General features: G+C 37.4%; 9 protein-coding genes and 1 non-coding gene across 14 annotated transcripts; 4 read left to right on the forward strand and 6 right to left on the reverse strand.

Moving 5' to 3' along the window:
- Positions 1-210: 210 nt before the first annotated feature.
- Y5H2B.3 (DUF2250 domain-containing protein) lies at positions 211-759 on the forward strand (the record flags this gene model as incomplete). The annotated part of the gene is made up of 1 exon (NM_071194.3): positions 211-759. One exon carries the CDS (start codon positions 211-213, stop codon positions 757-759), a length of 549 nt encoding a protein of 182 aa, NP_503595.1.
- A 742-nt stretch (positions 760-1,501) lies between these two features.
- Positions 1,502-3,138, reverse strand: srbc-42 (Serpentine Receptor, class BC (Class B-like); the record flags this gene model as incomplete). The annotated part of the gene is made up of 6 exons (NM_071195.2): positions 1,502-1,657; positions 1,702-1,806; positions 1,860-1,952; positions 2,000-2,206; positions 2,705-2,924; positions 3,026-3,138. The coding sequence occupies 6 exons, from the start codon at positions 3,136-3,138 to the stop codon at positions 1,502-1,504; spliced, it is 894 nt and encodes a 297-aa protein (NP_503596.2).
- A 1,262-nt stretch (positions 3,139-4,400) lies between these two features.
- On the forward strand, positions 4,401-8,743 carry nhr-13 (Nuclear hormone receptor family member nhr-13). 2 transcript variants are annotated; one of them, NM_001029098.6, is made up of 10 exons: positions 4,401-4,500; positions 4,632-4,785; positions 5,006-5,160; positions 5,211-5,372; positions 5,416-5,547; positions 5,599-5,663; positions 5,710-5,954; positions 8,087-8,235; positions 8,336-8,430; positions 8,583-8,743. In NM_001029098.6, the coding sequence occupies exons 1-10, from the start codon at positions 4,417-4,419 to the stop codon at positions 8,617-8,619; spliced, it is 1,278 nt and encodes a 425-aa protein (NP_001024269.1). In that variant the 5' UTR covers positions 4,401-4,416; the 3' UTR covers positions 8,620-8,743. The 2 variants fall into 2 exon arrangements, with proteins under 2 accessions (NP_001024269.1, NP_001024268.1); NM_001029097.6 differs by lacking the exon at positions 8,336-8,430 and having other exon boundaries at positions 4,413-4,500; positions 8,583-8,742.
- A 1,169-nt stretch (positions 8,744-9,912) lies between these two features.
- cyp-32B1 (Cytochrome P450 4c3) lies at positions 9,913-13,331 on the reverse strand. Its single transcript, NM_071197.9, has 8 exons — positions 13,140-13,331; positions 13,025-13,095; positions 12,927-12,980; positions 12,184-12,269; positions 11,945-12,138; positions 11,801-11,900; positions 11,059-11,558; positions 9,913-10,363 (listed from the first exon to the last, which is right to left on the reverse strand). The coding sequence occupies exons 1-8, from the start codon at positions 13,321-13,323 to the stop codon at positions 10,002-10,004; spliced, it is 1,551 nt and encodes a 516-aa protein (NP_503598.1). The 5' UTR covers positions 13,324-13,331; the 3' UTR covers positions 9,913-10,001.
- A 19-nt stretch (positions 13,332-13,350) lies between these two features.
- On the reverse strand, positions 13,351-16,316 carry cyp-33C12 (CYtochrome P450 family). Its single transcript, NM_071198.3, has 5 exons — positions 16,101-16,316; positions 14,884-15,382; positions 14,213-14,723; positions 13,989-14,162; positions 13,351-13,542 (listed from the first exon to the last, which is right to left on the reverse strand). The coding sequence occupies exons 1-4, from the start codon at positions 16,297-16,299 to the stop codon at positions 14,091-14,093; spliced, it is 1,281 nt and encodes a 426-aa protein (NP_503599.1). The 5' UTR covers positions 16,300-16,316; the 3' UTR covers positions 13,351-13,542; positions 13,989-14,090.
- Y5H2B.8 lies at positions 14,586-14,693 on the forward strand. Its single transcript, NR_068633.1, has one exon. It is a non-coding gene; the product is annotated as an Unclassified non-coding RNA Y5H2B.8 (non-coding RNA).
- Positions 16,317-16,945: 629 nt separating the features above from the next.
- On the reverse strand, positions 16,946-18,197 carry srt-40 (Serpentine Receptor, class T; the record flags this gene model as incomplete). The annotated part of the gene is made up of 5 exons (NM_071199.2): positions 16,946-17,227; positions 17,271-17,544; positions 17,671-17,969; positions 18,012-18,102; positions 18,142-18,197. The coding sequence occupies 5 exons, from the start codon at positions 18,195-18,197 to the stop codon at positions 16,946-16,948; spliced, it is 1,002 nt and encodes a 333-aa protein (NP_503600.2).
- Positions 18,198-19,016: 819 nt separating this feature from the next.
- On the forward strand, positions 19,017-22,188 carry svh-11 (Putative galactoside 2-alpha-L-fucosyltransferase svh-11; the record flags this gene model as incomplete). Of its 2 annotated transcripts, none has more annotated exons than NM_071200.2 (9): positions 19,017-19,241; positions 19,295-19,538; positions 20,601-20,717; positions 20,931-21,037; positions 21,086-21,186; positions 21,232-21,338; positions 21,392-21,473; positions 21,891-21,985; positions 22,030-22,188. In NM_071200.2, the coding sequence occupies 9 exons, from the start codon at positions 19,096-19,098 to the stop codon at positions 22,123-22,125; spliced, it is 1,095 nt and encodes a 364-aa protein (NP_503601.1). The 2 variants fall into 2 exon arrangements, with proteins under 2 accessions (NP_503601.1, NP_001303775.1); NM_001316846.1 differs by having other exon boundaries at positions 19,096-19,241; positions 21,874-21,985; positions 22,030-22,084.
- A 237-nt stretch (positions 22,189-22,425) lies between these two features.
- nhr-133 (Nuclear hormone receptor family member nhr-133) lies at positions 22,426-24,034 on the reverse strand. 2 transcript variants are annotated; one of them, NM_071201.7, is made up of 6 exons: positions 23,811-24,034; positions 23,690-23,748; positions 23,439-23,638; positions 23,118-23,339; positions 22,878-23,068; positions 22,426-22,833 (listed from the first exon to the last, which is right to left on the reverse strand). In NM_071201.7, exons 1-6 carry the CDS (start codon positions 23,987-23,989, stop codon positions 22,464-22,466), a joined length of 1,221 nt encoding a protein of 406 aa, NP_503602.1. In that variant the 5' UTR covers positions 23,990-24,034; the 3' UTR covers positions 22,426-22,463. The 2 variants fall into 2 exon arrangements, 1 of the variants encoding a protein (NP_503602.1); NR_133576.1 differs by having other exon boundaries at positions 22,432-22,833; positions 23,686-23,748; positions 23,811-24,018.
- Positions 24,035-24,786: 752 nt separating this feature from the next.
- On the reverse strand, positions 24,787-26,394 carry nhr-184 (Nuclear Hormone Receptor family). 2 transcript variants are annotated; one of them, NM_001028755.2, is made up of 6 exons: positions 26,195-26,394; positions 26,090-26,148; positions 25,843-26,042; positions 25,507-25,728; positions 25,264-25,454; positions 24,787-25,218 (listed from the first exon to the last, which is right to left on the reverse strand). In NM_001028755.2, exons 1-6 carry the CDS (start codon positions 26,374-26,376, stop codon positions 24,849-24,851), a joined length of 1,224 nt encoding a protein of 407 aa, NP_001023926.1. In that variant the 5' UTR covers positions 26,377-26,394; the 3' UTR covers positions 24,787-24,848. The 2 variants fall into 2 exon arrangements, 1 of the variants encoding a protein (NP_001023926.1); NR_133577.1 differs by having other exon boundaries at positions 24,849-25,218; positions 25,507-26,042; positions 26,195-26,376.
- Between the last annotated feature and the right edge of the window lie 839 nt (positions 26,395-27,233).

A 27,233-nucleotide genomic window follows, 5' to 3' on the forward strand; every position in this document is an offset into this window, starting at 1 on the left:
GAGTCATCCATTCGGAGCGTCCACCGTCCATCAATTTGGATGGTCCTCATAACAATCATTCTTGCCCGAGGTGTCCTCCTCTCAACCGGCTCATTTTATAGTTCTTCTTGTCCTTTGGTTTCTTTTTATTTGGATTTTCACTTTTGTAAAATACCACTTTAATTGCCAAAAATTGTATGCCAATTTAAAATTTTCAGACTCAATCACAAAATGGCTTATTTCAACGGCAAATACCTCAAAGACCTCATGGCAAAGATTCTTCGCGGAGAAGAGAGCATCAATTCCGCAGATGCAGTAGAAATCCTGCACATTCCTTTGAAACTTGCTCTGGAGATCGGAGTTATCGACTCTATGGAGGGTCTCGATCCATACGGAGAAATGAAGATTTCATGCAAGCGGATTTTGAAAAAGCTTGAGCGAAAGAAGAAGGCTTTGGCTAATCAAAAAGTTACGGACCCTGCCAAGAAGGAACACAAGGAACACGAGCAAGAAGCAAAAGATCTCATCAAGAAGGAGAAGTCTGAGCAGAAGAAGGAAGCCAAGGAGCAAGTGAATAAGGAAAAGTCTGAAGAGAAGAAAAAGGAATCCGTAAAGAGAAAGTCATCGGAAAAATTGGAGGCACCATCCAAGAAAGCCAAGAATTCTGAGGATCAAGAAAATCAAGTAGCCATCAAAAAGAAGGTCACTCCACCGAAGACCAAGCATACCGCCCTCTTCAAAAAGTGCATGGCTATGCGAGCCAAAAATTTTGCCTATTAATTTCATACGTTTTTTCCAGATTTTCCAATTTTTCATCCTAATCTCATTCGGGTTCTCTGTTGTCTTCTATTACTTATTTTTATCCTCATAATTTGTCGTAACTCACTTTTTGAATATTCCGATTTTGATCTCGATTATCTGTCATTTTCACACCATTTTTCTCTGTTCTCGGTTTCATGTTTTTTGTGTATTTTTTTTCTGTATTGGTTTTTCATAAAATAGTAAAAATTTAAACAAAAATAGTTTCATAACACAGAAGTTGCAGGACATTAGGATTTTATTATTTTCTTTGAAACAGGGATTGACGCAGGGGTCGGCGGCCGCTCGGCAAATTGTCGGTTTGCCGATTTGCCGGAAATTTTAAATTCCGGAAATTTGCCGATTTGCCGGAAATTTTAAATTCCGGAAATTTGCCGATTTGCCGGAAAAACCGTGTGTCTTTTTGAATTTTTTTTCAGTTTTTTCTACATATTTTCATAGAGTTGGCTTACTTTTCAAAAAAGATGTAGGAACATTCGAAATTGAAATTCTGAATTTTCCAAAAAAAAAAGTGCGAAACCACAATTTGCCAATTTGCCGGTTTGTCGATTTGCCAGAAATTTTAAATTCCGGCAATTTGCCGATTTGCCGGAAAAACCGTTTGCCGCCCACCCCTGGATGGACGAGGTGTGGTTTCTGGTAAAATCTTTATTTCAATTCTTGTCAGCACTTTGTCCCAAATTGTGTCGGCTGCTCACACTAGTCAAGACGTAACTTTCTTCACAACTAAAATGCTTGAAACCTTGCTTGTTGTCGCTTCATTCACAAAATCTTGCTTTCTAATAACAGTCCGATAAACTAAAAACGCCTCAACAGCGCAACCGCTCAGTTTGGTGACGGTGCTGTAGGAGCCCAAATTCTGAAAATTTAACCTTTTTTTAATATAAAAAAAATTTTTAGTACCCGAGGAGTGAATATATTTTTCTGAGTGACTAGTTTTTCAAATAATATTGGGAAAAAATCAAACAAAAATATGACAATACAGTCGATGAGTGCAAGTCGATTCGCCTGAAATTTTCACGTAACTTAAAAAATTAGTAAAAATAATTTTTTTGACCTACTCGAGTCAAATTGTTGCTCTGACTTTCGTGGATTTTCAGCAAAAGCTTACAGGTCAAAACAATCGTGGATAAAAAAGTCAGAATATACACGATCTGGAAATAACGCTTACTATTCAATTAACCAGAAAATGAAGACTTACCGTTTTATAAGTTGTCCAATATTGATAAAAGCATAAATTCAGTGAGCAGCTAAGAGTTACGCATCCGTATGGAATATTGAGTTCAAAATTGCAAAAACTATACAAAACTGGATACTCGAAGACACCGTAGCCGATTGCAATGATCGGAATCACCGAGTTCGGGAAGAATGGATGTTTTTGGAGGAATAATATTGGGAAATAAACGGCCTAAATGGAAAGGTTATTGTCATAAAGCACTTTTTCACGCTATAGCCGGTTATGGTCTCTTCAAAATTTGAAATCGATTGGCTCAAGATCGAACACTCTACAATGATTTCGAGCAGATTCTGAGCTGTGAGGGATTGTAGTGAGGAGCGGCGTCCCGGTTAGATGTCGGCCGCATACCATATGGATCAGTGGTAAAAAGCTTGCAAAATGAGCAGACAGGCGAGGACCTCTCGGGTTCGACCCTTCTTTAGAGCAAAGGCTCCCATGCCGGCACCAAAACGGCTGCCTCGCGCTGCGAGCCGCGCCTGCTGCGCAGAACCCGAAAAGTGTCGGCTGCACCTTTCGCAAAATGTCGTTTGGACGCCAAAGCTTTGATTTTCCGCCATAATGCAGAAATAAGGCGTGAGGCGGGCAGGCGTCGGACTTTGAAACGCCTACCTACCATAGAAGCCCTACGAGCAACACATTCTGCAGAAAAATCGAAAACAAAAAACTCACGACAAATCTTTCAATTGAAATTGCTAAAGTAATAAGTGATCGGCTAACTCCAATATTTGAGGTGAAAAATCCTATATGAAATACGAAATTGGCAAACTCGGTAGATTCTTTTATATAGACTGCGGATATTCCCATTGATGCTAGATAAACCGCAGTAGTGCTACCAAGAACCACGTCCAAAAAAAATCGGAACCGGAACAGGGCCATATCGTTTTTTTTCCTGAAATATTGCGGAGTTATCTACGCCTATGATTTGTATTATACAGTGAAACTTTTCTAAATAAAAAAAACTTGGCGTTGACCAGCTGTTCAAAAAGGTACCTTTCAAAATTTTTCAGAATATAAATGTTCATAGCAAATGCGAACAACGACGAAAATACCCCAATTGCAGTGACTATTAAAGCTGAGACATTCATGATAGGCTGATTATCCATTTCTGGAAAATTAATATTTTAAAGCAAAAAAAAACTGTTTGATTGAAACCCATTTTATTTAAATGAGCAAAATTAAAAAAAAATTAAAAAATATATGAACACCAAGGAAGTATCACAAAGGTCTAAAATTCGAAGGCGATTCAATTATCACTGTCTACTGGAAAAACACTGAAAAACAACTAACTTGGCAACCTAATGCAATTTGAAAATGCGGAACTATATCTAGATTGAAAACACACATATAGTAAAAAGAAAATTATAAACTTGATCCCAGTGGAATGCAACTTTTAGTTTTGGATCACAATTTTAAAGAAAAACCGAAATTAATTAAAAACCCAGTGATTTATGTGTTTTAATAGAAAAAAAAACAACTCGAGTGGAATTCTGAGAGCAATTAAATGTATAGCTTATGTGTAAAAAATAAATCATTTATTAAAAACTTCAAACAATAAATTATTACGTACAATTGTTTTGTAATTATTTTTTTCATTTTCTGAAATACTAAAAATAAATTCGAAAAATTTGGACATTTTTCTGTGCGTTTTTCACAATTTTCGAGACCCGTAAAATTGGTTCAAATGTAGGTTTTTGCAGAATTTCTGTGACTATGCATTTTGTTGAAAGTGTGTATCTTTCTGAAAATTTTTGACTGGAAAAAAATCAAACATTTCCAGAAAAGTTGTCTGTGGTAGTTAATGTTAGAAATGACTTTTTTACATTATAAAACAAAATGTGAAAAAAAAACCCCGCTCACGTAAATATGCACGCCTTAAGTTGACCACATCACCCTGAGCGGACTTTTCAAATTAATGCTCCGTTTCTTTTTTAACTTCTGTTGTTTTACTACCATCTTTTAACACCTTTTTCAAAACTTAATTTTATTTGTTCCTGTTGATTTTGGCTTTCCCGAAAAGAATTCATGTTTGAATTTCGCGGGCATGTTGAAAATCTCACGCCTTATGAGGAGCCCGTGTCAGATAAATTTTTCAACTCTTCAATTCTCCACAATTAATCGAATTCTCATCATTTTTCATTATCGGAGTAAATGATTTGCCGCTGCCGCTGTCGATCATTTACCACGAGAGACTACATTGTTGTCGATGTGTCTGCGTCTCTTATGTACCTAGTTGTCTCTCACCGCCCTCGTTCTCGTCGATACCCACCAATTTGTTTCAATGAGGTTCAATATGTTTGCATTTATTTGCGTTTTTTTGGCTATAGACTTCTTTTTTTTCAATTTGCAATAAAAAATATAAAAATGTTCCATGTTTCAGAAAAATGCCCACAAACCCGAATTCTTGTGAGGTGTGCTCATCGTCCTCGAATAGTTCCTGCAATCATTTTGGAGCCAGAACTTGCAAGGTGAGTATTTTAAATTGAATTTTATAATTATTTACGGAAGGTTCTCAAACTAAAAATTTTGTTTTGCAACTTTTCCACACCTATTTCAATAAATATCACTTTTTGAAAAAATTGAACCTAAAATTTTTCAGGCTTGTGCTGCCTTCTTCCGTCGCACCGTATCTATGAAGCTCGACTATCAGTGTATTGACCAACCGGATGCCTGTCGTGTTCATTGTGATTCTCGCGTGATTTGCCGATTTTGCCGGCTCAAAAAGTGCCATGATATTGGTATGAAGCCATTGTGTGAGTTTGTACGAAAACATTTTGAAAAATGAATCTTAAAATCGACAAGAAAATATACTAAAAATATATGGGATATCAAGACTAAAGTTTAAAAAATTTTCAATGAAAAATTTTAATTGAATTTTTAAATTTTTTTTGTTGTGAAAAATTTAAAAAAAAATTTGAAGCTTTAAAAAATTTATCCACACTTAATATTTTCAAAAATGTAATAATTTTTCAGTGGTGAAATCAAAAAACGAGCGGAAAAACTACATCCGGATTTCCAAAGGATTAATTCGCAAAAGATCAGTACTCGGCGACAATGTCAAAGAAAATTCCGAAGAAATTCAAAATGATGATGATCCTCAAGAATCGGATGCTGAAATGGAAAATGAGGTTTTCAAAATCCAATTTCTTAAAAAAAAAAACTAAATGAATTTTTTCAGTCCACACCAGGACCATCATCAGAACCATCAGAAAATGTATCGGCTGAAAATCAAGAAACAGTGACAAAATTCTTGAAACTGGAAGCATCCATGTGTGATCGAAGACGGCTACTGTACGCTGAGACGCCTATCAGTATTGTGCTGGAGAGTGGCAAGGAATGGGTGAGAATTTTGGGTAATGGGCTCAACTAAACATCAAATTTAGCCATACGAAAATGCTCCGCTGAAAATGTTCGATTACAAGTTGAGCCAAGGAATGTCGAAGCACGATTTTGTGATGATCATGGACTACGCGCGTGGTATGCCCGGATTCGACGAGATGAACTATGCAGATAGTGTAAGTTGGCAAACTTTTTTTCTTCTGAAAAATGCAACTTCAATTTTCCAGGTCTTCTGCTACCGTCTCGTGTGCGCTGTAGATTTTGTCATCAATTCAGCATACTATACTTATAAGTTAGTACAGATTTGAAAAATCAACCTGAAAATTGAATTCTTGCAGACGAGGAATCGAGCACAACGAGCTCGTCCTGAGCGATGGTACCTTTATCCCAATGGTGCCCACACCATTGACAGGCTACGAGGAGAATGCAAATCTGCTGTTTCAAAGTCAGGACGATCTTATGAAGTTTCGAACTCTGATGCCTCTCATCCTTCATCAGTGGGAAACCTGCGTGCCGTTTGCTCAACTTGCTCCGTCCCATGAGGAATTTTGTCTGCTGAAAGCGATTTGTGTTTGGCATGTTTGTAAGTGGGGTAGTTTCATTTTGAAATTTTGCTGTAAATTATAGAAAATGGACCGTAATGACTGAATACAAATTTAAAAAATTTTTTTTGAAAATGTTGAAAATTTTTCATTTGTTTTTTTTTTCAATTTTGAAAACTTATGAATTGGGCCAGAAGACGCAAAAATGTCGAAAATGACGTCATTCATTTGCGCGGGAATTCAAATTTGATTAGGTCGTTTTTGTCAGTTTTGCAAATTGCAAATTTAAAAAAATCATAAAAATATAGAAAAGCATTTTTTAAATTTTACCTACGGTCTTGCATGTGCGGCAAATGTAAAACAAAACTGTAAATGTCATTGTGATAATACAACTTTTTGAAATGAAAACTAATATACAGTGCGCGCGCTTGCTATAGGACCCCCCTAAATTTTGGCAGTATTGAAAAACTCCAAATTTTTCGTGGAAAACTATTATGATATTTGGAATCAGGGTGTCGAAAAACCTATAATCCCATGTTTTCATGAATTTATCATAAAAATTGAAAGCACCCGACCAATATTTCAAAAATAAGACCGCGCGTTTGCTATAGGACCCCCTGAGGTTTTTGAAAATTTTCACCGAAATTCTCGATTTTTTGAGCTTCTATGGAAAAACCAAATTCAAAACTGTGTTTAATTACACTTTCAATGAGAAATTGTTCCGATTTATAACTTTTCAGAAAAATTCAAATTTCGATTTTCACTAATTTTTCGCATTTTCAGACGTTTAAGCTCGAGAAGAAGCTCACGTACCACTTTTGTGCTTCAACTTTTATCACCTGATTTGAGTAGTAGTTTCGCAGAGTTTCGTAAATTTTGAGCTGATTAGGACAACTTAAACTCATTTTACAGCACGATTTACGCAAAGCTTTTGCCCTGTTTTCAATGCGCAAGCTTATTATGGGCTCATATCTGAGCTGCCAACTGATAAATCTTTTCTACAGTTATCAGAGTATTTACCTTACACGTTTTGCTAACTGTTTCAGGCATGCAGTCACTGAGAAAAAATTCGCTCAACCATCTGAAGGCGACGAATCGCGAGTTCTCAATTTGCAGTACATTCTCAAGCCTTTTTGTGCTGAGTGAGTTTTCGATCACAGTAGATGGTTGAGCGAATTTTTTCTCAGTGACTGCATGCCTGAAACAGTTAGCAAAACGTGTAAGGTAAATACTCTGATAACTGTAGAAAAGATTTATCAGTTGGCAGCTCAGATATGAGCCCATAATAAGCTTGCGCATTGAAAACAGGGCAAAAGCTTTGCGTAAATCGTGCTGTAAAATGAGTTTAAGTTGTCCTAATCAGCTCAAAATTTACGAAACTCTGCGAAACTACTATTCAAATCAGGTGATAAAAGTTGAAGCACAAAAGTGGTACGTGAGCTTCTTCTCGAGCTTAAACGTCTGAAAATGCGAAAAATTAGTGAAAATCGAAATTTGAATTTTTCTGAAAAGTTATAAATCGGAACAATTTCTCATTGAAAGTGTAATTAAACACAGTTTTGAATTTGGTTTTTCCATAGAAGCTCAAAAAATCGAGAATTTCGGTGAAAATTTTCAAAAACCTCAGGGGGTCCTATAGCAAACGCGCGGTCTTATTTTTGAAATATTGGTCGGGTGCTTTCAATTTTTATGATAAATTCATAAAAACATGGGATTATAGGTTTTCCGACACCCTGATTCCAAATATCATAATAGTTTTCCACGAAAAATTTGGAGTTTTTCAATACTGCCAAAATTTAGGGGGGTCATATAGCAAGCGCGCGCACTGTAGAAATGTAGGAAAAAGTTCACTTAAGCTGAAAGTTTTACTTTTTTCGCTGAAAAATGCAATAAAGATCCCAAACAGCCCCCGAAAATCGCCGTTGGTCGTACAAATTTCTACGACAATTTTACGGCAAACGGCAGCTTTCAGGCTCCTTTTGAATTCTATATGGAACAGATCAAGAAAGATCAATACTATTTTTTAGAGTGAACAGACATTATTCTACGTTTCTATATTTAAAAGAAATTGATTATTATCCTAAATTTAACTGTTTTGTAAAAGCTCAGTAAGAAGTTTTTATGTTTTGTTAAAAGCGTAATCTAAACAGTTTCAACACTATTTAAATTCCAGCCTACTATCGCCTCAGCGAGGATGGTCGCCGTATCGCGATTGCTCAACGCAACCGTCTGATCCGGGCTCTTCATCATGTGTGCCACCTTGACAGTGATGATGTTGGAGAACGATTTGGCAACGTTATGATGGCTCTGAACTATATTATGGTATGGTTTCAATTTAAATTGCATTGCTTTGCTAGAAAAACTAACACTTTGCTTAATTTCCCAAAACCAATGTAGATATATCTGTAGAGATTCATTACAGGTGAACATTCGCCACGTGGTCAGCTCATTTGTAATGATCTCCTTTTTCGGCATTATCAACGTAGACAAGTCGATGATATCGTTGACAAGCTTTTGGTACTATTTTAGTTTATCGAAAAATTGCGTTAAAACAAGCAAACAAACAGTTAATTCGCAGGAACATGGTGCATCGTTACCAGTCCCCCGTGGTTGCGATTTCACCGTGATTAAGCACATATTTCATTCCTAAAGTTACAAATTTCTTTCAGGAACAAATCCGACACGTCAACTGCTCCTTCGTTATGATCTCAATTTTCGGAATCCTCAAAGTGGATAGTCTTATGCTTGATGTGACAAGTTTTTGGTGAAATATTCAAAATACAAAATCCTACGACTAGCTTTATTATTCGAATAAACCAATTTATTAAATGTTATTTCACAATTTTTTCGATTTCTCAAAATAACATGTGTACCAAACTGCGGCTTCAAAATTAGCTCGGGATTGGCATTTCTTCGGGAAACTTTGTCATAGAGGTGACGGTGAAGTTGCGGAAAATCAACGAGAGTGAGACTTTCTCTTCGAGTAACTCGAATTTCTGTGCAATGCAATTTCGGGGTCCCGCTGAGAATGGGACGAATGCGAATGGTTCTCGTTCGGCGACTCTCTCTGGGAGAAATGCTCCGGGAAGAACTCGTAGGGTCTCTCGAAATATCTGGCGGCCTCGCTTTGCCAAATTTGCAAGATTCAGGGAAAAAAAGAGAAGGAATGAGTTCAATTCTCCCAAAATTCCAAAATTTTTGTGCCACCCTTTTTTCGCAAGGGTAGTACCTGTTGAAATTGGAATTCAAGACAAAAACCCCTGTAGCGCGGCTGGGATGGAATATCTAGATCCAGAAATGTATCCCTAATATTAAAAAAAATCAGCAATTTTTTACCATATCAATTCTCCCAAAATTCCAAAATTTTTGTGCAACCCTTTTTTCGCAAGGCGCGTCTGAAAATTGATATATAGGTCCAAAAACGTACCAATAATCTTAGAAAAAAATTCCCTATCCAAATTTATGAAAATTCCCCCAAAATTCCAAAATTTTTGTACCACCCTTTTTTCGCAAGGGTAGTAGTACCTGTTGAAATTGGAATTCGACACAAAAACCCTTCTAGCGCGTCTGTAAATTGAACAACTTGTAGGTCCAGAAACCAATAAAATTTATAAAAAATCTAGAATCCAAATTTACGAAAATTCTCCTAAAGTTCCAAAATGTTTGTTTTTGTTTTTTTGTGCCTGTTATACCTGTTGAAATTGAATTCTGAAACAAAAACCCCTTTTGGCAGAATTGCTATGCCATGCGGTAGCTTAATTTTTTAAAATATTATGGGTACATTTTTGGACCTAAAAATAGATTGTTATACCAAAAAATGTTAGGACACTTTTTTGCTACTTGAATATAAACAAATATTCTGTTCCAGCTTTTCAGCACAGATTCAGCACCTGTTTAATTACTTTCATACCCCCCTAGAGCGGGTCAGATTGGATATCTTGGTCGCAAAATGTATAGCTTATTATTTTTCAAAATTTTCTTAGCGAACTGCACTAATTCTAGGCCTCTACGACAAAATTGTTTCTTCAGGTTTTCTCAGTCCAGATATACACAGATACACAAATAACAAATAAATTTATCAAATGTTATCACAATTTTCTTCGATTTCTTAACAGAACCTGTGTCCCAAACTGCGGCTTCAAAATTAGCTCGGGAATTGGCATTTCTTCGGGAAATTTTGTCATTGAGGTGACGGTAAAGTTGCGGAAAATCCAGGAGAGCAAGACTTTCTCTTCGAGTAACGCGAATTTTTGTCCGATGCAATTTCGGGGTCCCGCCGAGAATGGGACGAATGCGAATGGTTCTCGTGCGGCGACTCTCTCTGGGGAGAAATGCTCCGGGAAGAACTCATAGGGTCTTTCGAAATATCGGGCGTCCTTCATAATTGTGATAATGTTGATCATACAGTTTATTCCGGCTGGCAGTAGAAGGTCAGGTTTTGTGGCGTGAGCTGGAAAAACATATATAGTGCGCAACGATTTTTTTCCGGCAAATCGGCAAACCGGCAACTTGTCGGAGAAGAATATTTCTAAAAATCGGCAAACCGGCTATTTGCCGATCCTAATGCTCTCACATCTATTTTGAAAAGTAAGCAAACTCTATGAAAATATTCAAAGAAAACCGGCAAAAAATTTCAGTTTTAGTGTTTTCGTTTTATAAAAACCCCTTTAAAAACTTTGAACAAGTTGATGTTCGGCAAACGGCAAATCGGCAATTTGCCAAATATCAAACTTTTCGGCAAATCGGCAAGTTGCCGGAAATGAAAATATCAGGCAAATCGGGAAACCGGCAATTCACCGATTTGCCGAATTTGCCGAAAAACAATTCTCGTGAATTGTGATTTTACACATTTTTTTTTGGAAATTTCAGAATTCAAAATTCAATCGGCGAAATTGCACGCATCCTAATGCTCCTACATCTATTTTGAAAAGTAAGCAAATTGTATGAAAATATTCAAAGAAAACCGGCAAAAAATTTCAAAAAGGCACAATTTTAAGTGTTCCCGTCGTATAAAAATCTTTGTTTAACTTTTGGCAAATTGATGTTTCGGAAAAAATATCAAAACTTCCGGCAAATCGGCAGATTGGGATTCCCTAATTTTTAGACAAAAAAATTTCAAAAAAGCAAATTTCTTCGAAAACTTACGAATTTTAACATCCTCCGTCAATTTCCTCGACACAAATGGTACCGGCGGCGTCATTCGCAGCGTTTCCTTAATACACTGCTCCAAATAAACCATTTTCTGAATATCCTCAGAATTCGGAATCCGCTCGAAATCCTCGCCAAAGATCTCATCCAGCTCGTCATGAACTCTCTGCTGATATTCTGGAAATTGTCCCAAAAACCAGACGGCAAATGTTATCCCGGACGAAGTTGTGTCATGACCTTCGAACATAAACGTGTCGACTTCCTCACGAATTCCCTCATCCGTCAGAATATCCGGATGCTCTTCTTGGGATTTTAGGAGATAATCCAGGAATGCAAGTTTCTTGGTTTCATTTTGCTCAGAGTTGTGAGTTTTGAGTTCTTTTTTTCGATTTTCAATTACATCCCGAGTAAAGTCAGTTGTCAATTTTACGTGGCGATTGAACTCGAAGCCATCTCCAAATAGATACCAAATAGGCTTCAGCCAGAATTGGGGAGCTCTGAAAATTAGGATTTCAAAAAAAGTATCCAAATATATAGTGCGGCGCGGAACCCCAAACCTGCCGGTCGCTTCCAAATAATAAAAGCACTGCGTTGCGTACACACCAAGTTACTCGTTTCACGCCAAGCTGCGGAACCCCGAACGTGTCGGCCGCTCAAAATAACTACCCTTCGCACTTCATTGCACACAAACAGAGGCGCGAGACCCGCATTCCGCGCCTCACTTAGCTGGGAGCCCTACTTTTCATAATTCCAAACGATCTCACTCAGCCTTCGAACTGAATTCACATACTCGTCGTTTGCACCTCGCTGACTAGAAATTGAACAGCCCATTGCAGTTTCTGAAAAAAAAATTTTTGAAAAATAATATAGGTACCTATCTTACCACAAATAATATCCAAAGCGCATCGCTTTATATAAGGCATGATGTCGAACGAAAACTTGTTGTTCGCTCGCAGCTGGAGCACCTCGACGAGAATTTTTCCCTGAGCACCGAAAATCTTTTGATACTCTTTGAGCACGGCGAAATGAAACGTTTGGGTTAACATTTTCCGGCGTGACCTCCATTTGTCGCCGGTGCTGGAAATAATTTTTGTTAAAAAAATATTTTGACATGAAAGTTACCTGATTAAAAGACCATCTCCAATCCATTCCTTGAGCTTATTATATTGGCTTGATTTTGAAATGTTCACGGAGCTATCAAGGACTATCTGAAAATTTCAAAATTTTAGATAACTACATAGAATTCAATTTTCTGTCAAAATCTCATTTTATGTGTGAATTTCAAAGTTTTGATAGTGAAATTCGAATTCAGCGCCTAGAATCAGGGCTTCCACGGTAGGCAGGTGCGGTTTCAGGGCCTGACGCCTGCCTCGAACCTGCGCCTCCTGCCTGCCTCTCGCCTTATTCTGCATAATGGCGAGAAGTCAAAGGCTTGGTATTTTTTTTGCACCGGCCGACACTTTTCGGGTTCAGCGCCACACTATAAATAAAGTGCGGCTCGAGGTGGCAGGCGGAGGTCGCCGCAAGGCAGGCACGGCCGGTGTTTTGGCGCCTACATGGAAGCCCTACCTCAAATACTCATTCTCCCCCATTTCCTATCCTTCTAGCTCAAAATCTCAGGTTTTCGGGTTACTGTAGCCCCACAAGTCCGCAAACACCGACTACAGTACCCCAAAACACCAGATTTCACGACATTGGCTAATTTCTGGCTGAAAATTGATATCCAGGGTAAAAAATCAGTACTGAGCTCAAAAATCGTATAGAAAACCCTGAATATTAAGTTTGGGAGTCTGAGATTTTTAGATTTTCAAATTTTTTAAAGGTTTTTTTGTCCGAAAAATACAGTCGTCCAAAATAAATCAAACCTTTGCAATCTCCCCTCTCGCAATGTTGACAGCTGGTATTGGTCCCAACCATAACTGAAAACCCAATTTCACACTGAAACTTCAACATTTACCGCTACCTTCAACACACCACAGTTATCCGGAGCCAGTGTGTACTCGCTGAACCATGCCTGGGCTTGGTATACCATTTCTAAAATATTTAAAAGTGTTAAGTATATAAAAATTAGTTCCTACCAACAGGATCCTTTTTGAAATACCAAAGTGTTCCGAAAATCAGAACCGCCGGGGGACCCCTCAACTTTTTGAATTCTCGCGTACAAATCTTCCGAACATGCAAAAACTGCAGAATATCATCTTTTTGCCGGAAAATCAAATAGGCAAAGTAGGTGAGTAGTAGAACAAGGGCTGCTGCCAACATTTGTTATCAGTTGTATATATTATCACATGTGCTTTTATACGTTCATTACTTATTTACAGATGGACAATTTCATGAGTTTAATGTGGTGGGTATAGTCTAGTCAAGTTGATGTCTAAATTACACGTGTCGCTTTTTGAGAATTGCATCAAATTTCCGTGGAGCCACGTTCAGCAAACTCTCCTTCACCAGAGATGGAGGACCCGAGGACGCTGGTGAAACCTGCAACAGGTACGTAAAATTTCATATGATTTCGGTAGAACGGGGTGCCAGGCCGTCCCATTACGGTTTGATCTACAAAAAATGCGGGAACTTTTTGTCCAAAAATATGTGACGTCAGCACGTTCTTAACCATACGAAATCAGTTGAGAACTCTGCGCATTTTTTGTAGATCAACGTAGATCAAGCCGAAATGAGACACTCTGACACCACCTGCGGTAGGGCTTTTATGTGAGTCGGCGCTTCACGCCTAGCTGTGCATTTTGGCGTGAACTCCGGTGTTTGCGTAGTGAGAATTTACGGCTGCACTAAGTAGTTGTCTGTTGTGCGCAACGTGGTGCGAAAGGTAGTTATTTGAAAGCGGCCGACAAGTTCGGGGTTCGCTTCACAGGCCGGCGAAGGAGCCTCCACGGCGCCCACAAGGAAGACCTAGATTTCGGAAACCCTACCTGATATCGATTGAAAAAGTTGGACATGAAAATGAACATCTCCATCCGAGCAAGTCCTTCGCCGAGGCATTGTCGTTTGCCAACTGAGAACGGCACGAATTCCTAGATCTTTCTGAGCTTCCCATTAGCATCTAAGAATCTCTCCGGGTTGAATGCATATGGGTCTGGGAAAACCTGAAATTTAATTTTTATAAAAAAATTTTATAAAAAAGATCAAGTCTCACCTTATCATCTAGCATAATCGCACTGATCTGGGGAATTACACCGGTGCCCTTCTTCACCGTAATCCCATTTATTACAGTATCTCTTGAAGTACTGTGGATCTGGTTGATCGGGACAATATTCGCGCATCGTTGAGATTCATTGATCACCGCATTCAAGTAGGGAAGGTTGTTCTTATCATCGTTCGTGATCAACCTATCACTCCCGATCACCTCATCCAGCTCTTTGTGCAATTTCCGCTGAACATCTGGATAGTTCAGAACATGTCCGACAATCCATGTCAGTGTGATGTGTGTTGTGGAGAGCCCGGCGAACCAGAGATCAAAGCATGTGTTGGAGAGCTGCTTCGTAGAGAACAGCTCGAATTCTCCTTGAGCTTCTTGTTTTCGCTGCTCTTTGAGGTAGGCTTCTGCGTAGTCCAGGCTTTCCTCAGAGTCAAAGTCTATTTTGGAGCGGTGCTCTTCGATTTGGTGATTGAAGAACTTGTAAAAGTCCACTGTGAACTCTGCGAGTCTGGAAGATATGGGTTTTAGCAGAACAAAAAAAAGGTTGCGTGTATGGGCCGTCATCTCCGGGTTCCGCGACACGCACAGGCAAACATAATGCGGCGCGGAACCCGGGAGATGTCGGGTCATATTGCCCCGTGAGTTTGGGATTTGTGTAAAAAACTTACAAATCTTCCACAGATTTTCCTGGCAGGTGCTTGCCAATAGCTGGCGCGAAAAATTGCACATAAACCTTGAAAGTTGTGAAGGCGGTCTCCTGGAACTCCATCAATGCCTTCAACTTTTTCAGCTCCCCTTCTCTCTCCTTATCGAATCGATATCCAAATATAAGCTGATTGATCACATTGGCAGCCGCGTTATACAAAACCACCGGAAGATTTTGCTCTTTTCCAAGGTTTGCATCAAACTTCGCAAACATGTCCTGCACTTCAATCAGCATTTTCTCCTGTAACAGATTTTTTCCCAAGCCGAAGTCTCGGAAACTGGAGAGAGCAAATCGTCGGTGAGTGCTCCACACATGACCATTGGTGTCCACTACGCCGTAGTTCCCACCACGGAATTGATCTTGGAAGGGCTGGCGAATTTTGTCGGCGAATGTGTCTCCGTCTAGGATGAAGGCCTCTTTCAGACGTTTGTATGAGCTCACGACAATGTAGGGCTTGGTACCTGAAATTCGCAATTTTTCTTATCAGAATTTCAATTCAATTTTTCTCTCAAAAAATTGAATTTCCCGCCAAAAATTTTCTCAGAAAACTTGAGTTTTCCGCCAAATTGTTTTACGGAAATTCGGAGTTTTTGCCAGAATTTTTCTCAAAAAATTGAACTTCCCGCCAAACGTTATTCCAGAAAATTTAAATTTCCCGCCAAAAGTTTTCTCGAAATATTTGAATTTCTTGCCAAATTGTTTTACGGAAAATCTGAATTTAGCCAACATTTTTCCTGAAAAAATTTGAATTTCCCGCCAAATTGTTTTACGGAAAATCTGAATTTAGCCAACATTTTTCTTGAAAAAATTTGAATTTCCCGCCAAATTTTGCTCCTAATATTAAATGTTTTGTATTTAAGATAAGATGCAATTATGTACATAATAAATTGAACATATAGGCAGATTTTTTTTTCAGGAAATTTGAATTTCTTACGAAAAATTGAAAGCCCAGCAAAAATGTTTCACAGAAAATTTCAAATTTTCCCGCCCAAACTTTTTTTTCCAAAAAATTTGAATTTCCCGCTAAAATGTTTTAATCTAAAAAATTAGAGCCTCCCGCCAAAATGTCAACTTCTCACTAAAATTTTTTCAAAATCGGCAATTTTCCAGCTAAAAAATTTGTGTCCAGTGAACTGTCTTGTCAAACTTTTGTCGGGAAACCTAGTAGTAAAAACCCACCGAACCAAAATGTGTAGACATCCCCGAAATCCTTAGTCCATTGCCGAAAGCATTCCACTCCAGAATTGTTTCTCATCATTGACCACATGTTTCCAATAACTGGTAGAGGAAGTGGTCCAGCTGGATAATTCCGTCGTTTCCAGTGAAACTCATAGAAAAGTGCTAGGAAGAGTACAGAGAGAAATAGAAGGAGAAGCATATTAAAGATGGTGTGTGAAAACTAAATAGTGTACGGCGGAAGAGAGAGATTATATACCAGTGCTGGTGTTTCCGTAGTTTATGCCGCTAGTGGAAGTTTATGTTGGCGCAGGGGAATTGAACTATGTCGTAAGTTTTCTAGGTGTTATTTGGTGCTGGAGTTGTTTGGCAAATAATAACGTTTAAAATATTTAAAAATTTGGCAAATTTGGCAGTTTCTTGTAAAATATTATTTCGGAAGTTTTTGAAAACCACTGAAATTGGGAAAAGTTCCTGAAATGTCTTGTATTTTGGAAAAGACTTTCTTAATGTCTAGAGAATTCTTCTGAAGTCATAATACCAATTTGTAGAATTTTTTAAAAAATTGAACACTAGAAATTCGGGTATCTTTTAACAGTATATATCTTTCTCTCTGAACCCAATTCGATATTCCTAAAAGACAAAGAGTGGTTGTTTCTAAAACTACAGTAACCCTACAGAAATACCATAGTACTTTAACTACGTGCATCTTCAAAGTATGACGTCACAGACATCTAACTGGACATACCAAATATATAAACTTTATTAAAAACACACTTCTGTAATGGGGAAATCGGTAGTTATTGTTGATATACCACAAATAAAAGTTATCGAGAAAAAAATCCAATTCAATTATTAGGAGTATTCATAGTTGTGTTTGTTGTGGTACTCGGCAACACCTTATTCCCAAAGATCACATTCAGCTTCAACTTCTGCACAAAACGAACTCGAATTGTTTCGTTCAGCGTAAGATATATTAAAACTGGACATCCATGTACGAATTGCCAGATGAAGTGAGCAGACATGATGAGCCAGCCTGGGACTACTATGACATTCATGATAACGTAGATCAGAGATCCAAACTGGTTGACCGCGCAGATAAAAGTCGACTGGAGGAATACTTGGGTTTTCTGAAATCTCTATATTTTAGTGGGATTTTATGGCTGAACCTACCGCGTTCTGAAGCTGCGGTGAATCGCCATGAATAAGTTTCTTGAACTGATTTGCAATTATAATTCGAAAAGGCGTATAAACGATACATGTCAATGTGACAACCGAAAAGTTGTTAATAGTATGCGGCCGGTTGAAATACTCCAAGTTTCTATCAGGAAAGATGAGCGGTGTGTACATCCAGGCAAAGTATTTGGAGCTGAAGACAACTGGGGTGTTGAACATGAAGAAAATGAAGTAGAGAACTGGGAACATGAGAACTATGTAGGTTTTCTTTCTGAAAATATGTTCTCAAGTATTTTCAGCCAGGTCAGTGATGCTTTTGGTGTCGAGGATCGTGTCGCCCGTATCGCGCGGCCGATGAAGTCCCGCGGTCGCCCGATACTCGTTTCATGTTCCTTACCCGTCAAAAATCATCGCCGCCCATGTTGGCTTTGACATGCCCAGAATACGATTCGCCACGAGCAACAATGCCGACATGCAGGAACTGCACCATAACGCACAGACTATAGTCCCACTGATGTACATTATTCGTGGGTATGTGCAGTACACAGCGCCATTGATTGCAAACCATCCCGTCAAAATGGAGATTATGATTAGTGTGAAGAAATCGGTGACTCCGAGCAAAAACATGATTTTGAAACACGATTTTTCGAAAAGTTCCTTTTCCAGCATGATCAGGAGAATTGGTAGGTAGAGAAGCTAAGATGAAAAATTGTAGCACATTCAGAAAATTAAGCTTACATCAATAACAATGCCATATGCAATAAGGCCTGCTCCAACCATCGGCCACTTTTCCCCATCTAGTTCGCTCCATTCGGAAGCGGAGTGAGCGCTGAAAACGTGGTTTTAAGTATTAGTAAATTAAACTCACCTGCAATTGTACAGAGGAATCTTCTCGATGGAGCCATAGATGATGATGCTGTCCATCTTTGAAATGAAGTTAGCAATGAGGAACAGGTGATATTGCCAAAAAAACTATATAGTTCCGCACGGAAACGTGTCGGTAACTTTATTATGGCGGAAATTCGCAACAAGTTGAGATGTGTTTTGATAAAGCATCATTAGAACCTTAAAAAACAACACTTGTTTTTAGCTTGTTCATGTCTGGTGACGCCCCAGTTTTATGTGAAAACGTGGTTCCTGCTAATTTTGATGACACGCGGGGTAGAAACAGTGAGGTATCCACATTTTCTGAGAAAGTTATTTTTGCCTAGAATTCAAATTTTCTGATAGAATGTTTGACGGTAACTCATGTCTTCTAAGAAAAGAATTGACGGATGTTCAAAGCATTTGAGAAAATTTTTCAAAAGATTGAAATTTTTGAAAAATATTTTGGCGGAAATTCAAATTTTCTGAGAAAAAAATATTGGCGGGAAATACATTAATTTGTTGAGAAAAATTATGACAAGAATTCAAATTTTCTGATAAAATATTTTGGTGGATCCTCAATCTTTTTTTCGAAAAATAATTCAGACGGAAAATTGAATTTCAGGTGGAATTTGTTTTTGGGAAATTTTTTGAAAACATTTCAATAAATTAAAAATAAATAAATTAAATTAAAATATTTTGGCGGATATTTGAACCTTCTAAAACAGTTCTGGCAGACATTCAGTTTTTTTAAGAACAATATTGGCGGGACACTAAATTACTCTCAAATATATGTTCCGGAGTATGACGGGCCCTTTTTTAATCATCTCATCTTTCATCCCAAGCCTTTTGCGTTTCAATTTAGGCATCTTATCCGGTTTGCGGATCAGGAGAATATGAAAGAAAAATATCGCTCTAGCCAAAAAACAATCAAATTCAATTCAAGAACACCTTGAATATGCGATTGTTTCATTTTTTGAAATTTTTGACAATTAATAATTTCAGTAGATACTGCTTGAAAATTGTTAAAGTGCATATTATTTGGATAACAATTATTTGTATTATTTACTTTAATTGGCGATTCAAAAAATTGGATTTTATGGCGTAAGTTGACAATTTTCAACTGTTCCAATAAAAGTTAAAATTTAACTTTCCAGAATTCCATATCCACCAGCTGTTATTAAATTCAACACTTCTGCTAAATATCTATCCAGCAATTTAGCTTCGAGCAGTCAGTTAGGGAACAATATTTTCGAAATTGCAAGCCTCTATGGCTTATCCAAGCATTTGAACAGGACCCCTCTGTTTTTTATAGAAAATGGGTATCATAAGAAAATGTTGGACAATTTGAGAAAAACGATGCCAAGGCTAATGGAGAAGTTCAGAATTCTTAATGGAAGCGTGGGTGTTTCATTTGTTGAAATTTTAGATAGTCATTTTCCTCCAACCAATCAGCGACTCGCCCAGGCCACGTCTAAACCAACCAGATAAAGTGTGTGGAGTTCGACGACACTGATTGGTTGGAAAGTGGGAGGAGCGACTTGTTGATTGGTTTCTCGTTTTTTTAGTTTAAGAAAGGGGTATAGCAAGTTGGATCAGCAGAATAGATTAAAAACAATAGTGTTTCTCTTTTGTGGAATTTTACATTGTTCTGGAAAAAATTGGGGGATTTGCAATTGAGGAGACTATGACTGTAAATGATTTTGTACCGGTAAACCGTGACATTTACTCGACTGAGATCCGAAGTGACTAAAACACGGAGATAGTAAATACGTGCGAAAACTTTCATTTTCCTTGATTCCTTAACCTGTTTAGCGTTAATCGCAAATTTTTATCTTGATCGAGAAATTAGAAGATACAAATTTAAATTTCAGCTTGAAACATGGGTGTTAAAATATTTTTTTCATACTAGGGGAGATCGCATACCTTCTAATGACAAAATGCCATTTATACCAACCCTACAGTAATCCTACAGTACAACTTCAGTATTCCTATAGTTGCACGAAAACATCCCCACACTAACCCCAACCCAAAATCCCTTCCAAAGACAACAACTCGCATTTTCCAAAACTACAGTAACCCTACAGTACACCTACCCACCCAAAACGTCTTACTAGTGTTAATTTCGTATGTAGTTTGCCATAACAAGATGAGAAACCTAGATTGCGCTTTTGAAATATTTTTCGGGCGTCGAATTGCAACGGGAATTCGGGTTTGTCGTTCAAAAATATCGCACTGGTGGTGAAGAACTTTGCAGCCGGACATAGATATTCCGAAGTGGAACTGGGCGGCAGTTGGCTAGATAAAGAGGATTTTCTAATTTTTGTTAAAGGTGACATAAAACCAGAAAATGCAGAAAATTTACAGCTTTTTGATAAGAAAAAAAATTGAAGCGGTAAAAAAAGAGTAATTCTAATTTACAAAATATATACAATAATATGATCTACATAATTTTATTATCAGGTACCCCGCTCAATCAGCGAAACGAAATTTCAAAGGGCATGCTGCTTACATAAGAGTCCGTGGAGTTTGGAAAAAAATCGAGATGAGTATTTGCACCTCTCCGGAAAATATTATCAGGTTTTGTTTTTAGAATTATTTTATTAAATTCAGCAAAAACAATGAAATCAAGACAAAAACTAACTTTTTTTTTGAAATTGATGGTTAAAAATTAATTGTGAGTTAGAGCTTCCATGGGAGGCAGGAGCAGAGCCTGAAGGCAGGTTTGAGACAAGCGACAGGCCCTGATACCGCTCCTGTAGTAAAATTAACTTTTAAGGTTCCATTCTTCAGAGCTGGAAATATTTCCCCAATATGCGAAATGAACTTATCGAGTTCTTAAATCCTACATCGATTCAAATTTTTGGCAATCTGCCAATTTCCGATGATCAAAATCACGTGTAAGAGCAGAATTTTCAATTGAAAAAAATTGTCAAAACTAATTGCAGAACTTGTGTTCATTCTAGAAGAGGCGATTTTGTTGAATACCTCTTCTATGCGTCGGATCCAAAGTTTATGAAAAATGCAGTAACATTTCTGAATGAAAATGGTATGTAACTAGTTTATTTTGCAACTTTTGAGGTTTTTTTTTCAGAAAAAGTAGGAAGTAGAAATCGAAAAATAGTATTATTTGGCGACGATTTGAATTTTTTGGAAACTTATTTTAGTGATGCAGTATTATCTACAGATGTCGGAAAAAATGTAAGTGTTAACAACAGTTCAACCATATGAAAAAATTTATTCCAAAAATTCAGGCAGAATATTATATTTCTCAAAACCCTCCAATCGACGATTTTCTCTATTCAAAAAATAATTGTGATGTGGTACTGATCACAGGTGATTCGGGGAAAAGGGCGATTTCGGTTTTAGAACTTTGAAAATTTTTCGAGGGGTAGGATTTTACGGCGACCTACAATTTCCGAGTTTAGCCACTCATTAAAAAATTTTATGGGCCAAACTCGGAAGTTGTCGGCCGCCGTGAAAACCGTCCCCTTGGAAAATTTTTCAGAGTTCTAAAACCGTTCGACCGGACGCCAAATATGCCAGCCCTAGTTGAAAGATTAAAAAAACTTAAATGCTGGCTGAAAATTGCTCCTTGTCGAACATTTTTCAACGGGGATTTTTACGGCGACTTCCATACTTTTTTTGCATTTTTTTTTTACTTTCCAATAAAAAATAAGCTATTTTCAGATTGAACAGGTACTGTTATACATTCCCATATCAAATTTTCATTCAGAAACACCAAAATTCCAGCTCCCCGCTCAACATTCGGCTGGTGGATTGGGTATTTTTCGAAAGGAAACAAAGTTTACTATCTGGATATTAAATACACTGGGGATCATATTTTTGTAACTGGATTATTGATTTTCTTTAAAATAAAAAATTTTTGCAGGAATCTGGAGGTCTTATTGCAAGTGACTTCTACCCATCACACTGGACGCCTCTGAAATTTGCAAGCGCTAATAGTTTTACAGTTGTGAGGAGCTGACATTAATGTGTTTTTTTGTAAATTTACCAGTTTAGTATTAGCTTCATAAATATTTGATTTTAAGAAAACCTTATATTATTTATTCAGCACTGACTCAAATTCTTTTTTTAAACTATCATCCGTACATCTACAGCGACCGAAACATGGAAAATGAGGATTTTGCAAAATCGGGAGGACACTTTCAATTTCCATGATTTTTGAAGGCCTTTTCAGGTTTAATCTCTATTTTTAATCTCATTCGAGAAATTAGAAGATAAAAATTTCAATCCGCGCTTTTCGGGTAAGAAAGGAATCGGGATATCCTTTAAATTATTGAAAACTTTATTGAAAAAACCGTATCAAGAAAATTCAAACATTTCCGGATGGGAGTACTCAACAAAAAACAAATCGAACACTTTAGCAATATGATTCTTCTCTTTCCGATCCCTCACGTCTGCTTCAATAGCTCTATTGATCTTCATCAGCCTCGCAAGTCTTCCAGAATAGTTGACTAGCTTCAGCTTCTTGGTATAATACTCGTGCATATTATCCGATTGAATTTGCAGTATTTTCTCAGTGGCTTCTAGCACGTGGCCCTGATATTTCTGCCCAGCACTGTTCAGGCACAACTGAATGAGCATGAAGTTGAGCTCAACGTTTGTGGGGTCCAGTTCTACCAGGTCCGAAAGAGCATGTCGCCAGTATTTTTCGATATCGGGGACTAGAAATCTGAAAATTAAATTTAAAATTAAAAAATCCAAAGCCGCCATAACCCTCTCAACTGCTCCACAGAATAGTTCGAACTCCATTTTATATCGATTTTAACATTTCCAGGATTCATGCAAGTATTGTCTGTCCACATGTATACATCATTTCCCAGCAATTTTTGTCTATGAAAATCCGCAGTTGCTGCTAGCTTGTCCAGTCGAGCCCAAATCATCCAGGAAGTTTTGAGAATATCTATCTAGAAAAATTCAAGTAAATATGTAGAGCATCTGATAAAAAAGCATTACCTTAATTTGCGGGTCTAGCATCGAAAATTCTGGAAGCCTGGCAAACCATTGAGCAGCTCCCAAAAATGATTGCTCCAAAAATAGCAACGCCTCATTTCGTCCAATAGTTGTCGCAATCTCCAGTTTTTTGCTCGACTCTTTTAATTTGATTTCTTCCATCTCGAAGGTTAGCTTTTCCAGTGAGTTAGGGTAATGATTAGGACTCCATGAATATGCAGCATCCTGGAAAGACTTGATGAGTAATAGTTAAAAATTTTGCGTGAAATCTGATGTAAGTTTCAGGAATACACCATATTTTAGGCGCAAATATATCTCCATTACCTCTTGAAAAATCGCCCAAGCTTTATCGACAAGACTTGTCACATCCACCAGACGTTTCGTGGAGCTGGCTTTGTCCGGCTCACAGCACAAAATGAATTCGGGCCGGCCGAGAAAATTTGCCAAACTTTGAGGTGCGCTGGTTTTCGTGTAGTTCGTTGGACGGAGGGAAGACGAAATGAGGTCCCGGTCGTTTTGAAATTCTGTAAATGACATGAAATTAATTTCATTCTATTCGTTTAAAAAATACCCACTGCTCGAGTTCATCCCAACTTCACAACACTTTTTCAACCGACAGATTTTACAGCGATATCTGAAATTTTTTACAATTTTAATTTTTCAAGTTTTCAGCTTCTACACAAAAAAAACACTTACAAATCATTTCCAATGCAATTTCCCTTTCTGCAAACTCTATCCTGATATTTTGCATTTTGAAGTGCGGCTCTTCGGAAAAATGCGGCACACGCTCGGCAACTGAGCACACCGAAATGATTGCCGTGAGCCGGTTGCTCGCAGATCTCGCATGGCCCGGAAAGGTAGAGGGCAGGTGGCATTTTTAGTTATACATAAAACACGTGAAAGAACGATGATCAATGGTAGTGTAGAACCGATAAAACGTGCCGAGAGACGCAGACTGTTGAAGGAAAGGAAAATAAATAGACTGCGGTTTTAGGGTGTAGGGAATATCAAAAGATCAACAAATAAAAATAGAGTGCCGTTATATAATAGTCCAATAAGTACAAATTCCATAAAAACACAAAACCTGTTAGGTTTTTCAAAATTTTCAGTCAAAAAATCTCAAAAAAGTTGGGCAAGTTTTAAAATTTTTTTTGGTCATTTTAAAACGCATGGGTGGTTTTTTTTTAAATTTATCCCTGACAATACTTGAAAGAAAAAGTTAGAAAAACATTTTAAATGCTAAATTATAGCAGCGAACTTCCAAAGTTCAGTGAGAGTTTTTTAGTTTTCTCAATGGAAAACAGCAGTTCTAGAAATAACAAAATTTGATATCTTAAAGGCGGAGTAGCGTCAGTCGTGATTTTGCCTAAATATACTTATTATGATCCAAAATGACCAAATATTATAATAAAACACTCGAAAAAATTTTAGATTTTTCATAATTTCCGGTCAAAGTTTTGTCCAGTTGCCAAAATTTTTGACTGAGTAATTGTCACTTTTTGACAGCAAATAAACAATTTTCAAAAAAAAATCTTTGAATGGTTTTATTATGATATTCGGCCACTTTGGCACCATCGGAGTAGTTTTTAACACTTTCCCCCACTGGCGCTACTCCACCTTTAAAAGTGATGATTGAATAAAAATTTAATTTTTCATTCAAAATTCGATTTTTTTTAAATCAAGGATACATTCATTAGTAAGTTGTTTAACAAAAATTTTATTGTCAATTATTAATCAAGTGCCCTCAAACATTTCCGGATGCGAATAAACAATTGAAAACAGGTCAAAAACTTCGACAATCTTCGCTTTTTCCTTTCTCTCCCTCACATCTTCCTCGACAATTTGGTTGATTTTCATCAGTTTTGTCAATCGTCCAGAGTATGATGGCATGTTCAACTTTTTGGTATAATAATTATGCAAATTATCTGCATTGATTTGCAAGAGCTTATCAGTTGCCTCTAGGACACGTCCTTGAAATTTCTTGCCAGCATCGTTAAGGCAGAGTTGAATGAGCATGAAGTTGAGCTCCATATCTGTTGGGTTGAGCTTCACGAGGTCTTCCACTGGCTGTCTCCAATGCTTATCAATATTTGGCATTAGGAATCTGTAAAATTTTCTCTTAAGAAAATTTAAAAAACCTGAAACTTACGCTTGCATTTGCTCTGCACCGTAATTGGTACACCAGCTCCAGTCAACATTGATATCCTGCACATTCAGACAAGTGTTTTCTGAGCACATAAAAATGTTTGCACCCATTTCTTTAATTCTTTGATTTTGTGCTGTTTCAGCTAGCTTGTTCAGTCGAATCCAAAGCATCCACGTGGATTTTAGTATTTCCAGCTGGAAAATTACAGACTTTGTTGGCTCGAAATTTAAATACCGAATACCATACCTTAACACGAAGATCCAGACTTGTAAAATCTGGAAGTCTTGCGTACCAGTTCGCGGTCGCCAAGAACATTTGCTCGAAAAAGACAAGCGATTCAGCTTTCCCAATATTCCGCACAATTTTTACTTTATGATTTGAGCTTCTTAACCGCAAGTCTTCCATTTCCAATGTGAGCTTTTCCAGGCTATTGCTGTATTTGTAGGGCATTGGTGAGTTGGCTAGGTCCTTAAAATTGCACAATAGCGAGCAACCGACAAATTACAGGACGGCAAAATTTGATGCGAAAAAAACATCAATTGGCCCGTGAAGTGTCGGCTTGTGCCAAAAAATAACCTTTACCTCCTGGAAAATTTCTGCAGCTTTGTGAACCAAATCCGTCACATCTATCACTGTCTTGAAAGGAGAAGCCTTTTCGGGCTCGAAACTTATTATGAATTCGGGCCGCCCGAGAAAGTTTGCCAAACTTTGTGGAGCATAAACTTTCGTGCGTTTAAGGTATGCATTGGAGCTTGAAATAAGGTCACGGTCCTTTTGAAATTCTGAACATTTAGATATTAAAATTTTTTAAAAATTCTTTTTAACCCACTACTTGCGTCCATTCCGACTTTGTAGCACTTTTTCAGTCGGCAAATTTTACAGCGATATCTAGAAAATTTGAAGTTTTTTTTTTCAATTTCCAGCAAACACATACGCTCCAGCATCAAAAATCCGGCAATCCCCATATTCACAGGCTTTATCTTGAAACCGAGGACTTCGAGAAGCTCTTCTGAAAAATGCGGCGCAAGCTCGGCAACTGAGCACACCGAAATGGTTTCCGTGAGCTGGTAGATCACAAATTTTACACGGTCCTGAGATGAGAAGGGCTGCTGGCATTTTGTCGTCTGAATTGCTAAAGATTTGTTCAATTTTTTTTTGAGAAAAATATTGGCGGGAAAATCAAATTTTCTCAAAAAAAATATGGCGGGAAAATCAAATTTTCTTGAAAAATACTTGGCGGGAAATTCAAAATTTCTAAAAAAGAATATGGGCGGGAAATTCAAAATTCCTCAGTAAACAATTAAGCTGGAAATTCAAATTTTTGTTAAAAAATAATTGGCGGTAAATCAAAATTTTCTCAAAAAACTATTTTTGGGAGAAATTAAATTCAAAATATTTTTGCGGGAAATTTAAATTTTCTACAAAAATATATAATGGTAATCAATAAAAAAAATTAAATAAAAAGTCCAATACATATCAGTTGACAGAAAACTAAATACATACTAGACATATAAAATGGAAACCAATGATCGGAGACGCAGACTGCTAAAGCAAGGCCTGGTGGGGTTTGAAGCAACATCAGCGTCAATAGAAAAAGTTGCCAAGAGTGACGAAACTACGAAAATGCTTACATAATGTGAATGAATAATTTAAGACAAGGAACAAATCTCCCCATTTTTTAAAAATTCAGTCTAGGCCAGGCTTGTTTGATGTTTGAAAAATCACACCAAAAAATGCGAATTTTTTTCCGATTAAAAAAATTTTTGACGGGATCTTGAAAATCTGGAGTTTTTATAATAAAAAAATGAGTAGTAATGACCGAATATAAATGTAAAAAAATGTATTAAAAGTTATTGAAATTTTGGAGATTTTTTTTGTTGGAAAAATCAGTGTATTTTTTTAGAAATTTTGAACCGCCTTAAAAAATTCTTCAAAAATTTCTAAGAAGTTTCATTACAAAATTCGTTCATTTG

The sequence above is a fragment of the Caenorhabditis elegans genome, chromosome V (genome assembly GCF_000002985.6).
Source record: "Caenorhabditis elegans chromosome V".
NCBI lineage: Eukaryota > Metazoa > Nematoda > Chromadorea > Rhabditida > Rhabditidae > Caenorhabditis > Caenorhabditis elegans.